This window comes from Aphanomyces astaci (genome assembly GCF_000520075.1).
Source record: "Aphanomyces astaci strain APO3 unplaced genomic scaffold supercont1.21, whole genome shotgun sequence".
NCBI classification, from domain to species: domain Eukaryota; phylum Oomycota; class Saprolegniomycetes; order Saprolegniales; family Verrucalvaceae; genus Aphanomyces; species Aphanomyces astaci.
This window is the reverse complement of record NW_009798284.1, coordinates 840,998-855,103: the sequence shown is the minus strand read 5'-3', so window position 1 is coordinate 855,103 and position 14,106 is coordinate 840,998. Positions and strand designations below refer to the sequence as shown.

Genomic DNA, 14,106 nt, shown 5'->3' with positions numbered 1-14,106 from the left:
TCGGTGGTACTTACCAAAGTGATCTGCGAAGTGAGACTTCAGCAAGAAGCATCCACATAGATCAACTGTGCACACGACTAATGGAGATGGGGCGCGGGTGGCAGATGGCGCGGGCGGAGGTGAGTCGCCGTTCATACGTTCGAATGAGGAAAAGAGGAAGTTGTCGGAATTTAGTCCATCCACCCGTTTTAATTAAGTTACGGAGGGTTATATAATTTTATAAAGGTTGTGTGAAGTTTCTTTCACCCTTGCGTCGACCGTAGATGTCACCGCCGGTACCATATAAGGGGTACATCGATTGTTATTAACGGTATGATCACCGGTGAAACCCCCCATCATAATTTGCTGTATGGGTGGTAGAAGTGGAGATGGAAACGACGATTTGGCGGAGCTATTTTGTACGAAAACGGAGCGGAGGAGGACAAGCATATGTTTTATTTATAGCAAGCATATGTTTTATTTATAGCCAATGAAATTTGAGTACCACTTATCCGAACCAGATTCCTCGGCCGTCAAGCGGACTATTAATGGGCTTAGTCTATGACGCAATGCAATGATGGCGATTAGCCAATCAAACGGCCTTTAAGCTTACTACCGTATACCCCCCGCTTCAGTACCTATGAAAATGTCAGTGAAATCTGATCACAATCCACATGGTACCTTGAAAACTATTCAGGCATGCGCATCGGTCTAAATCCATCACAGGACTTATATTGCATTGGATGAAAATAATTAACGCATGGTGATTGGATATATTTCTGTACTCGCCCAACCTAAACCATCGTCATTGGCCGATATGTTCCAAACCGGTACAGGTCCAACCGGAGAAATCATAGGTACTGAAGCGGGGGGTATACGGTAGACTAACTTCCTGTGAACTGTAACTGATAGCTGCAGTATTCACAGTCAATTCTTGTACTTGAATGGGCTGCTTAGCTTTCTAACGTATACTAGTATAATGTAATATCCAAGCATGCACAACCTCATTCAATGCGCGGAGCCATAATCGATATAATAGGAGGTTGCTTTTATCCACAAGGTATGGTCATATTAAAATTTATTGCATTGTTTGATCAAAAACTGTGTAATTGGTACGAGGCCTACTCTAAGTTGTTTCGGGGTTTCGAAGTAAGTATTTACCTGCTCAATGGTGCCAGGGATACTGTACAACAAGATGTATGACTTTGTAACGGAGTTTCACGTTAACGTTAGGATTGTACTTACGGTATCGTAGCTACACGTACTCAAGGACGTTTTAGGTACCAAATCCCTGAGTGGGCATTCGACCAATTGGTCCGCCTACGACTACCACCTCTGCTGTTTACACTCGCTTGGCATCATTTCACTGGTGGGAGCAATGGTTCACCCGCCAGACAGGCCCAATGATCCAACGGGGACAAAAGGAGATAAGAACTACAAGGTCATTGTCAATGGCTTGGGTGTGCCAGCCACAGACCATACCAAGTGAGTTCTCACAGCGTATCTGCCAATCACATTAGACACTCAACTCTTTAACACGATTGCCGCAGGTATTTCGTGTTAAGTAGGAAGTTACGCGCTCTAGATGTAGTTAGTTGCCGCCTTTGGACGCCTCTTGGCTGGGGACGTACACGTATTGGTAGTACACCGCCGCCACAACGGCCAGCACAGACACGATCAGCAGCACGTTGTTGCCGCCGCCACTGGAAGGACTTGCCTTGTCCGCCGCCTTTTGCGCAGCCTTCTTCTTCTTCTCTTCACTCTCCTTCAACGTGCCGATCAAGTACTTTTCCAGCACCTTGCGCGCGTCCAACGAGTGCCCGATGTCTTCGAACTCTTCGTTGCCATCTTTGCCCGCCAAGTCCAGCACGATCTCGGGGCCGCCTGGGTGGTCGTCGAGGTACTTGGTGATGTCGTAGACCTTCTTGGCACCGTCTTCGCCGATGATGATCCAGCAGTCGTCCGCAGTCTTGTGGGACGACACGTCGGCTTCGGTGTACACCTTCAATTCGCTCGCCATCTTGTGTATGGGAATATGATGAACTTGAAATCGCCAGTCATTGCCACCTCTGTGGCGACGTCATCGCCTGACACGACGATTGCTTGCTTCATATCATGCATTAATAATTTAATTTATATCTATACAATGCTAACAAAGCCGACGAAAATGATTTTAAATGCATCGTCGTGATCTGGTAGATCTCAACAACTGAATCACCAAACAAACTTGAGGTTTGTATGCCCTAACGTGATTTCCTGAGATTGGAACCCACCAATCAACACAGGAATCCGGATAGGTCCCCGAAATACAAGGGACAATCACACGCCGTTCAAAATATTATCCATGGATACCAATTGAAAATACGTATATTATCACCAAGTTGTAACTGCTCTGAACAGTTTCACAATCAGTTTTTATTTCAGGCGCCCTTGCTATTATTAGCCGATACTACTTGGCATGGTGGTGGTTGACATCAACCACCACTATGCCAAGCGAGTACTTCCAGAAGCAGGAAAATGGTCCGATGGGGTTGTTTTCACTATGCGACTGTGAATTATACTTACGCGGATTGAAACGCCGCTGATTTTCAGCTTTGCCACGCAGTCCAACCGAGTCATTGCGCTCACTTCGAGTATGATCTGGAACTGCTTGGCGTCGGAGCTGCTCCTCGGCGAAGTCTACCTGGCCAACTACAGGTTGAACACGATTCAAACGGCGCTGATTGGTCGAAACCTGCAACGCGACGGCTCTGGTCCCTACCTCCCCCGTCGTAACCGAGCGCGCCCTAGTGGTGTTGCGTGGCAGCATCCGCATCACTTCTGGCGCTGGTTTTGCTGGGTCCAGGGACACTATCAAGACATTGGGCACCACTGTGATGACCCACACATCCGTGTCTTCGGTCAACTTGAAGTGAGATCGACCGATAACTGGGTCTGTCCTCATGGGCAGTTCCATGCGCAACATGATATGGGGTACTACCCCAACAGCTACTACAACATGCTCAAGCTATTCCCTAACGGATCTGACTTTGTCTTTCAAAGCACTGCGCTGGGGGGAATGTTTGGCGGGTACAATGGGTTCAAGTTTGACTTTGTGCACCCCACGACTAACTTCAAGCTGGCCGAGCGGCCTGTGGCGGCTGGCTCTGGCTACGCCTACGACTGGTTCGCCCAAGAGCGCGACATTGCCGCTTGGTATTCCAAGTACGAATGCCACCGGGGGAACAACCTCATCGACAAGGCGGCCCTTCGATTCGGTTCGTTGGATCCTTCGATAGAAATTGCGTGCTTCCAAGCCCTCTTCAAGCGCATTGCGCAGGCGTCGTGCTGCAGTGGCACTGAATCGAATAAGCAGCATCAAATCGGCAGAGAATCGATCGACCAATCAAAACACAAAACATGAATCAACTAGCCAATGAAATCAACTTTTTGAATAATTCATCATAGAATTAGTGTGATACTGGACTACTTATCTTTACATTGCAAGAGTCAGTAACGTTAGAATCGATCGATCGATTTGGCGAATCAGCACAAATGTCCAAATATTCGGTAAAAGGACAATATTAACTCCTTACTGTGTGAAATCAAATCAGTTATTTTATCATTATCATGGTATACAGTAAGCTACAAACAGTACTGTGTCAGTAAATTGTGCTTCGATATTTTTGGTAGATTCGACTAAATCGTCGAGGGTCGTTTTACTTGAACTAACTATACTCACTGTGAACTCCTGTCCGATACAACTTGAACTCTTTGTGAAATGGAGAAGCTTGGCAATGCACCGGATACGCCTGTAATTTGATTGGTCGAAAGGTTAATTTCGAAAATTTCATTGGCTAGTTTGTTCCATCGATTACTCCGTCGATTACTCCGTCGATTTTGCTTCGTCGATTCCATTGGCAGCCCCAGTCCATTTTGAAATCGAATTACCAATATTCCTTCTCCCTAGCTCTCAGTGGCTACCAATACTACGGTCCTTGTGAGATGACCCATAATCAATCATCCATATTCCTTTAACTGGCAATTCTACTTTGGAGCGGCCTCGTCTCGGTTTTTCATAGTAGCCATTGCTTGGACCAGCTGGTTAAAGTCTTGTGGGGTGATCACTCGACATACGAGTGGCTCCACCGTCCGTCCGGGCAGCAGATGCACCAAAACATTCTGACGCGCCATCAGAAACGACTGAGTGCCAGTTTGAACCCCGCGCCACCCTTCCAGCACAATGCCAAGCAAGGACCACCGTCCATTTCGCTGGCTGAGGTGCCCCACCGGCGGATGTGGACGAACTTTAGTATCGTCGGGGATACCACTACTCCCGACGGAAACCGAATGAACTTGACAGGTTTTCGGGGACAAGCGCCGATCAACGACCAAGGCACTATTGAACGCGATGCAGACGAATCCACTGAGCAGCGCCACCAGCCAGATCCCAATTAATGTTGCTATGGCGAAGTTGTAGTTGGGGCTCTGGGTTGCCACTAGCAGCGCGTACACCGCAGCAGACAGACCTGCTTTGACCACCCAGTGGTTGTGCCGATGGCTAACGACGAGGCCGCCCAATTCCATGCCCAAATGAATGGCCCACGTCATCCCCAATGTAATGATGAGCTCGTCAAAGTACGGTCGCCGAAACGACGTCGTGGACACGACAAACCCGGGGTCTTGAGGCATGCGGAAGGCAAACTGCAGCGCCAATGAACTGGACGCCAGCGTGGCCGTTTCGTGGATCGAGATGACCCCGCCCATGCTCTGGAAATGCGTGGACAGGAGCAGGCCGAGCTCCCACTTGGCCAGGTCGAAACGCGTGAGATGCCACATCCGGTACAGCTTAGCTACATATCGAAGGGCGATGAATACCCCCAACGCATTGAGCATCACGCCGATGGCCCATGCACTGAAGAGCACCACGCGGAGGTTGGCAGACGAGTACGACGCCCGGACTTCGCCGCTGCTGAGGGTTTCCGACCAGCACCGAACGGATCGAGTCAGGTATCGAGTTTCGAGGGTGTCGTAGCACACAAGGGAGTGGTGCAGCACGTCCACGTTGTCCTGAAACGGGTTCTCTTTGGTGCTGAGGCGCATTAAGCCTACACCCAGCGGAGTGTGCGTCCACTGGATGGGCGGGCCTTGGAATGGAAACAAAGCGTCAGAGGTGCGATTGGTTGGTCGGGTATCGGACAAGTACTCCAACGGCACCCGCACAGTCAGTTGCAAGTCTGCCTCCATCTTGGTTTGCACCGGAGCAGCACGAACGATGATGTCTTGAACCAGACTCGAAAATGCCGGAAATACCTTTTCGTACATGGTGTCGAGCGTGTCGTCCTTGGTCACGCCTAACGTTACGATCGAATTTCGATATTCAATATTGTGAATTCGCTGCTAAAAACGTCCAATATATATTTTTATAAATTCCGTGGTTTGACTAATGAAGTACTACTTCGTAGTAATATCGGATCACGCTGAAGTTCTGATAATTTGAATACAGTATACTTGTCCTTTGTGTCAGAGCCAACCAAATCCACTCAACATCGAATTAGCCAATAGCGTCGATTAGTGATTCGATTCGGCGAGTCACAATATATACGATGGATTTTCTACAAATTTCCGTTTGATTGGCTGGCCCGACTCACGCATTGAACAATATATCCAATCAGCGACAAGAAACTTCAGATTGACCAATGGCAGCGATTCGTGGTCAGTTTGGTCGATTGAACAGGGTCCAGAAATTCATACCAAATCCATACTATATATAGATAAACATATATATCGTCCGTACCGTGCAACGTCTGGCCGATGGGGCAGTGGGGCGAGTCTCTGAAATTCACAAGCCCGAGTTCGATTTCGATGAGCGACGTCAGCGAGTGGTTCATTTCGGTCATGATTTCGTCGTGTAAGTAGGACGCGTTGTACACTTGACTTAGCGAAGTCACGAGGGGAATCAGTGGCCAGCCACTGCCGAGATTGGACGACACGAACAGCGCGTTATACGAGACATGCACGCGGCCTCCGTACGCGTTTTCCCCCACCACTTCGTTCACAGTCATTTGCTGGAGGAACCAATCATGATTGGACACGTCGTTCTGGGCAGACATAAACACCAAGTACTGCAGCCCCGGATGCAGCCGCAGCGCTGTGAGCCACACAATTTGACTGACTCGTCGCATCAGAGCCTGGTAACACGACGTCTCATAGGTGTCGGTGGTGACAGGCTCCATGATACCGTGGGGGTATTTAACGCGAATGGTGCCGAAGTGCTCAGTCACGCGACTTAGGAGGTTTCCCGTGCCTTTTTCGTTTTCATACGCCGCGTACCACTTGGCAATAGCTGCGTCTTGGTCGAAATATAAGAGCGTCGAGTCGTTCAAGGTAGAGGGTGTGGTGGGGCGCTCAGAGAGTTTGAACACCCCCATCGTGTTGTGCAGCATCGAGTCTTTGAACCCGAGGTAGCCCCCATATCTGCCACCCAATAACCTTGTTTCGACGATCACGGCGTTGTCGTCCGGGCCTGGTAGAATTCGCCGGGTGCTAAAGTATCGGTCCTTGTCCGCTACCAACGTCCGGATATGCCGCACAGAGCTGCCTAATGTATCGGCGTTGCTTAAGCCCAGGTCCCGCTTGATGGTAGTGCTCGAGATGGCAGTCGAAGTCATGGGTGTCGAGAACAACATGTGCGTAGTCTCTTCAAAGCTGAAATACCCCGCCGCCGACGTAATGTACAGGCGCTCACGTTGGAGAAAGTCGACAGCTTTATCGTGCACAAGGGGGTTTCGGGGGTTCGGGGTTTCAGGAGCTGCTGCGTTGTACAAGTATCTTGACTCGAGTGCAGTTTGAACCAGCCACATCGTGTAGTTGGCAATGTACACGTCGGTGAGCACGAGCTCCGAGACCAGACAGTCGTAGATCGTAGTAGCGATTTGCGATTGGGAGGTTGTAGCATCATTGGACACGAGGGCGAGCAAGTCGGGTGATTCGATCAATTCGCCATCGGGTGTGAATTGAACCGACTCAAACGCCCGCCTCGAGTTGAAAAACTCGACGACCTGCGGCCAGTCTTGTTTGGCAAACACTTGGCCCATGATGGCAAAGAAATAATCGACAAACGTGATCAGCCCCACGGTGTTTTGCCACCCGACGACGGGGTCCGGGGTTTCGGGGTTCCGGGGTTTCGGGGTGAACAGCGAAGTCATATTCACACGGGAGTAGGTGGCCCCGAAGGTGTTGGCGCTGGCACAAGGTTCACCAGTGGCGTCGACACAAATGACTCCGTCTAACATCGATTCTTCCGCCTTGCAATGGATCGTGTACTTGTATGTCGTTCCGTCTGGGTTGTTTCGAACAACGTTTTCTTCACGGGGGGTGAACGATCCAGCGGGAAACTCGGACGCTTGGAACACCATCGCATACAATTGGGCAAACATTTGGTGGTCGGCGGGCGACAGCATTTGCCCGAGGCTGTCGATGGCATACTCGCCAGACGTTTCGAACACTTTGCGGACGTCTGCATTCGCGAGCGAAATGTCCAGCACCCGGTGAACCACCGCAAGAACCTCCGTGCCCGTAAACTGGAGCTTGGAATGATTGGCAAAGTCTGCGAATGCCGTCGTGGTGGTCGATGTGTTGTCGTAGTTAAAGGTCGGGATGGGAAACAGGAGGATGTTCCGAAGTGGCATCCCCAACGCCCACAGAGCCTGTCCGATCACGACCAGCGTTACCGCCCCCATGCGCAGTCTCCCCGACGATACCTTGGACGAGAGCGGGTGGTGGGTAAAGTCGATTTTGGGCTTGACGTAGCTCTTGGCTTTGGCCATGTCGTGGCCTCGACTTTTGTCGGCGCTGTGGGCACTTTCGAGCGCGACGTAGTTGGCATGGTTCACCACATGCAACTTTTGCACTTGCACACCCGCCCGACTGTTAACGACAACCAAGAGATCGCTGGCCGCGCTCTTAAACACCACCGTGTCCACGTCTGTCACACATGTCCAGCCGTGCAGCACCATCCGCATATACGACCACTCAGTGCCTCGATGTTGGAGGACGCCCTGCAGCTCCACTGCGCTCACCCCCGCCCGTTGCAACGCAGCTGAAATCACAGCATCGTTACACGTTGGCGTTCGTTTGAAGTACATGTAGCTGCCTTGGGTTGCTACAATAGCAGCCACGGTGGACAGTGCACAAGACAACGCTAAGCTGGACATGGCGCGATTATACGTTCGATCGGTGGTTGTGTTGAGGATGCGGAGTAGGTAAACCCCTGAAAACACGACAGCCCGCACTCCGAACACCCGATGGCCCAGTGTCACAGATTTGTCCTGCAGTTGAACCAGCGACCTGCCAATGTCCGTGCCTAGGCGAATGAACCACGTGATGCCCAACGACACCATAAGTTCATCCAAGTAGATGCTGCCGAGGTACGAGTTACTCGAGTGGGCAATGTATTCGCTGTCCTGGGGCAGCTGGTACCCAAACATAAACGGCGCCGCACTACACGCCATTAACGCGCACTTTGTGAATGGACTCATGCCGAACTCCTGAACATCGATGAACAGCAACGTCCTCCACGATTCATTCAGGCCGGTGACTTTGGCTACATGGATCATGCGGCGCGCATAGCTCAGCGCCACCACGGCTGCAAACAAGTTGAGCACAATTCCCATACTCCACACGCTGAGCAGCAATGTCCGCAGAGCTTCGGAATTGTACTGCGCTCGTGTTTCGTTGATGTTGCCGAGCTCACTCCAGCACCGAGTGGACACATTCAGGTACCGCGTCTCGAGCACGTCGTAGCACACCAGCGAGTTCTTGAGGAGCTTTTTGACAATGCCTTCGTCGGGGCTGGACTTGGCACTCAGCCGCAGCAGCCCCACGGACAACGGCGTGTGGCTCCAGTATACGGGGGGACCCACGTACTTGAAGATCGAGTTGGTGCGGGTGTCGTTGATGTACTCCCCGCGCACTTGAATTGATTGGCCTAGCTCCAATTCCATGCGCACTCGAATAGACTCAACTTCTGCCAGAATGTCATCAATCAACAAGGCCAGGGGGGGGTACATCTTGCTGTACGTAGACTCGGCCGTGTCATCCGCAGTGATCGTGTCCGATAGCGAGCACTGACTAACGTCGTGAAAGTGGAACGAGCCAGAGATAAAGTCCACCAGCTGAAGAAACGTCGTGTTGAGCTTCTCGAGCACGTTAGCCGCCACCGCCGCCGCCCCATGTTTAAGCACAAGGGCGCTTAATATCGGAATCATCGGCCAAGCGGTGCCAAATGCAGCGGAAACATGGGTCGGGTTGAATGGCTGGGGTACTCTGTAGCCGTATGAGTTCTCGGCTACGATTTCGTTTTTCAGCATTTGCTTGAAAAAGTAGATTTCAGGCGTCGACTGGGCGTTCACAGACATGAACGCCAGGTGTTCCGACGTTGGATGCCACTGCAGCAGTACCAGCCACGATGCCTGCGCGATGCGCTTGAAGAGGGCTTGGAAGCACGCAGTGGATCCACTCGAAGCTCCAAATCGAAGTGCTGCCTTGTCGATGAGGTTGTTCCCCCGGTGGCTTTCGTACTTGGAATACCAAGCGGCAATGTCGCGTTCTTGGGCGAACCAGTCCGAGGCGTAGCCAGAGCCAGCCGCCACCGACCGCTCGGCCAGCTTGAAGTTGGTCATGGTGTTGTGCACAAAGTCAAACTTGAACCCGTTGTACCCGCTGAACATACCCCCCAGCGCACGGCTTTGAAAGACAAAGTCAGATCCGTTAGGGAAGATCTTCAGCACGCTGTAGTAGCTATTGGGGTAGTACCCCATGTACATTATGTTGCGAATGGAACTGCCCATGAGTTGGGATCCAGTCATCGGCCGATCTCGCTTCAAGTTGATCGACGACACGGATGTGTGGGTCATGATTGTGTTGCCTAGCAGCTTGATCGTATCTCGCGAGCCAGCGTAGCCAGCTCCAGACGTGATACGGATGCTGCCACGTAGCACCACAAGCGCTCGCTCCGTCACAATCTGGGACTTTGTGACTAGCGTGGTGGCGTTGTACAGGTTTTGCTCGATCAAGACCGATTGGATCAATCCCAACGTGTAGTTGGCAAGGTATGCTTCGCCCAGCAGCGCTTCGGTGGCCAGGCAGTTCCAGATCTTACTCGAATTCAGCGCAATGGCTCGGCTAGACTGAGTCGCGAGGTTGAAGATCACAGGGACTTCGACGACATTGCCCTCATCGTCAACTTGTATGTACCCCATGTCCAAATTCTTGGACGCGACGACGGCGGCCCAGTTTTGCTTGGCAAACACGAGGCGCATGTAGTAGTGAAAGTACTCGACCAATCCCAGCAGCCCAATGTTGTTTTGCCACCCCGTGCCGTTAAGTAGTGGGGTAAAGTCCACGTCTTTCAGCGTTCGAGTTTGAGTATCGCCCCACGCACTGTCGTCGCAGGGCAGTCCATTCGCATCAATGCATGTGGTCCCCCCCATGAGGGTTTGATCCCCCCGACACCCAATCGTGTACACTTGCTTGGTTCCGTCCGCCTGGGCACTGACAACTCGGTCCTCACGTTCTGTGAACACCCCCCCTGGAAACTCGGACGACTGAAACACCAGCGTATAGTACTGCGCCATGGTCTTGTGGTCGATAGGTGACAGCACTTGGCCCAGCTTGTCGATGGCAAAGTCTTCTTTTTGCTGAAATATTGCCCGAACTTGGGCATTTCGGAACGATATTGCGAGCACATCCAGCAGCAGCGCGTGCACTTGATCTCCAGAGAACGTCAGGTTCCCGTCGGGGTCGTACCCTTCGTAGGATTGTTTTGACGTGGACAAGTCGTCGCTTCGAAATTGCGGGTATGGAATGATCAGCACGTTTTTGATGGGAATCGCCAGTGTCCACAACACTTGGAGAGTTAGACAGACCAATACACACCGCCGGAACCACGGTTTGTCTGGGCTGGTCCTTTGCGTAGTCACTAGCTGGGGCGGGGACTTGGACAACTCTGCCATATTGTCGTGCCGTGGACTGATCATCCTGCTTTTTATCGCAAGTTTGGGCAAGTGATGTTGTGGAAAATTTTAGCAACGACAGGTTTCGGGGGCATGGACGTTTCATAAACCATACTATTAATACAATAGTTGGGGATTACGAAACTATTAATAATAGCCAGACAATCCATAGGACTGCGAAAGAAATAGTTGTTTCGTAGTCCCAAGCAATCTAATTCGAAGTATCTTACTCATTGTATGTGACCCAACAATTGATTGCATTGGTTGGGGTTACGAAAATTCCACGAAACCCATAATCCGGAGGCGACTCCTGTGACGCCCGACACTTTTGTTCAAGGAGCCCACGCATAGTAATGTAAGCTCATTACAAACATAAATGTCAGCATACGTTGTTCATGTTTCTCATACAGACCTCGTTGGTAAGTTGCCGAAGGGGCTACCATAGCCTTGGATCCTGGGAACGCGAACGACATTCAATCATGATGCGGTGATGCGCCTTCTGTGAACCACGTGAGAAGCCCAATCCGAACAATTCCCTTACTAGTACTACTTTTTGTTCTATTCGTAGAAATACTGTTTCACAGTCAATGAGGGATTTGCAGTATCCGGACAGAGGAGGAAGATAATTGCCCTATTCAAAACAACCGGATAAAGGGAAGTTATCCGGATACTATGCCGACGGATAAGATTCCTACTATTAATACTATTATAGTAATACTAGTACATACTTCATAGTATTAATATAGTAGTAACATTGTATTTCTGACAGTGGTTTTAGCAGCTTTAACGATTGGACATTATATATGAAGCAAGGTGGCACTTGCTTCGGGTGAAATATAGCTACGCTATTGTAATATTAATAATTATAGGTGCAATGCACAAAGTCTTGGAAGGGTGGCTATCGGCCAGTGGAGTACAACGACGGTAGAGCACGTCGCTGTAAAGGCTATAGAGGAGAGTTGGTGCAGCGGCGTTAAATGACGTCCGCTAGAGCACTCCGTCCACCATCATAGCTCACTTCACCAACTTCCATCTGCCAAGTGCAGCGGTGTCGAGCGGTGGACTGAGCGATGATGGTGCACGGAGAAATGCTATATCTATGGTGAAGGAAGTGCAGCGACAAGGAAGGACGGTCATCACTGCACGCTTCAGTCAATCTGAAATCGAATGATTTCTCCATAATTCAACTGGCATCCAGAGAACTTTGTCGATACTTCTTTTCTCCATTTTTCATGGGGTATGAAACTTGGGGAATTTTTGCAGACTTTTCAAGACGGTTTAAGGCATAATTCTATGGGGTGGCATCCAGACCAGCCCTTAAAGTAATGTACGGATAACGTCAATGTCATCATAAAGTTTTGCAGTATCTTTATTGATATGGTCACAAGCCGATATGTCCGGATGTTTATACGGATGTGAGGTACGTGGAACATTGGAAAATGGCATCATAAATATATGTCTTGGGGAAAAATGATCATGATCTATTCAGTGCTAAAGAATCTCCACTCTATTCCATCTATTCCGAGTGTTTATGCACCAGTTGAACTTTAGCAATACATTTTCTGTTTGTATCTATAGTTGAGGTTGTGCTATTGTACAGGTTAAGTCTAAGCACGTAACTTTATAAAATGATGCCTTGTAGAATCGAATAATCTATTGCAGAATCTGAATATAAATATTTGGATGTCACTGTCATTTTGAATTATGTGACATGTGATATGGCTTCGCAATTGACATGTCAACTAAAGTACAGTACATACCTGCGGCATGATTGGACATGGTCGGACCACCCCGTCAGCATCTCCAACGGTGTTTTTATTTCTATTGTCAATTCGAAGTTACGGATATAGAATAGAAACTCTTGCACTATCCGGAGGGTTTGTTGCTATTTCACGCGAAAATAGAAATTCTGAAGGACGTAATTTCTAAATAATCCGGATAATGCCAAAATAGCAACCGTAAAAACGAACTTTGACTTTAACCTATGCTTTAGCAATAGGTTAGAATTTACCGTTGGAGATGCCCTTAGGGCATCTCCAACGGGCATCTCCAACGGTCAGGGAGTTACGCAAGGCAGAGTCAAAAGGCCCGTGCTCCTAGTAGTTGGTGGGACCGCCTCGGCCTAGCCCATCAATATTTCTAGACCGGATACTGGCACTGTCTTGTTCCCTTGGTATTCGGAGGAGTCCCTGTACTCATGGTACTTGGTGGGAGGGGTCCAAAAATGCAGATCACAAGGACACATGGTATGAAAACACTAATTAGTATTTAATTTCTCAACTACATTTCTAGACATAACTACTTCAGTCAATGCACTCCATCCACGTAAGGGAAACGTCGTCTTCTGGATCCAAAACCTCGAAAACACCAGTGTCGCAGAGATCCTGCAAGACGTCATCGCCACTAGAGTCTTCGGGATCCTGTTGGGTATTGTCTACAAGATCGGTACCAGGGTCAATAATTTGGCACTTTTCGAATCCTTTCACAATTGTTGTCGTAGGCAGTTCGTCCCAGACATCAGAGATCCACTCGACGATATCCCAGCGCTCAGGACACTTCAGTCGAAGCGCCCTGCCTCCGCCTCGGCCGTTAAGCTCAATTGATCGTTGTAGGTAGTCAACCCATTTACGTCGCATTGATGCTTTGATAGGCTTCATCCATGCAACATCGCCAGGCTGGCATATCCATGTGAAAGTTGGCGGCACACGGTAGAGGTACACTTGTAGGTCCTTCGCTCGTTCGACAACTTCATCAGTGAAGTGAGCGCTAAAGTCATCCCATAGGAGCAAGACTGGGTCCACCGCTTGGCCGCGTCGATGTCCAAAGTGGAAGTCAAGGAAGCGCAAGGAAATACCGGCATTCCACCAGGCCGAAGGGTTCCCATAGATTTGGAGGGGGAAATTGGCTTCGAGGTCTTCGATTTCCTTCCAAACTTGACGCCCAAAACCGTGACGTTGGGTAAGGTTTTCTTGAACAACTTCCTTGATTGTTGATGCTTTACTCTTCAGGACCAAAAACGGAGGATATTTCGTTCCCTTGGAATCGGCCAGAAGCATAGCAGTCACGCGATCCTTGTCGTGACCAGACGCCTTGATCCACACAGTCTTGGCACCTTTGTTGTCTATCGTTTGCT

The 14,106-nt window shown here is 49.9% G+C and overlaps 4 protein-coding genes across 4 annotated transcripts in view; 2 read left to right on the top strand and 2 right to left on the bottom strand.

The window, feature by feature from the left end:
• Positions 1-1,520: 1,520 nt before the first annotated feature.
• Positions 1,521-2,015, bottom strand: H257_09104 (hypothetical protein). The gene has a single exon (XM_009835221.1). The coding sequence runs from the start codon at positions 1,997-1,999 to the stop codon at positions 1,571-1,573; it is 429 nt and encodes a 142-aa protein (XP_009833523.1). The 5' UTR covers positions 2,000-2,015; the 3' UTR covers positions 1,521-1,570.
• Positions 2,016-2,614: 599 nt separating this feature from the next.
• Positions 2,615-3,321, top strand: H257_09103 (hypothetical protein; the record flags this gene model as incomplete). Its single annotated transcript, XM_009835220.1, has 2 exons — positions 2,615-3,236; positions 3,299-3,321. 2 exons carry the CDS (start codon positions 2,615-2,617, stop codon positions 3,319-3,321), a joined length of 645 nt encoding a protein of 214 aa, XP_009833522.1.
• Positions 3,322-4,108: 787 nt separating this feature from the next.
• On the top strand, positions 4,109-5,137 carry H257_09102 (hypothetical protein). The gene has a single exon (XM_009835219.1). It carries the CDS (start codon positions 4,649-4,651, stop codon positions 4,991-4,993), a length of 345 nt encoding a protein of 114 aa, XP_009833521.1. The 5' UTR covers positions 4,109-4,648; the 3' UTR covers positions 4,994-5,137.
• Positions 5,138-13,276: 8,139 nt separating this feature from the next.
• H257_09101 (hypothetical protein) overlaps positions 13,277-14,106 on the bottom strand; it is a gene marked incomplete at both ends in the record, with an annotated part of 2,115 nt that continues 1,285 nt past the window's right edge. Inside the window, one exon of the mRNA XM_009835218.1 lies at positions 13,277-14,062. Within this exon, the coding sequence (XP_009833520.1) occupies positions 13,277-14,062 (786 nt within the window). The remainder of the gene's footprint in view (positions 14,063-14,106) is intronic.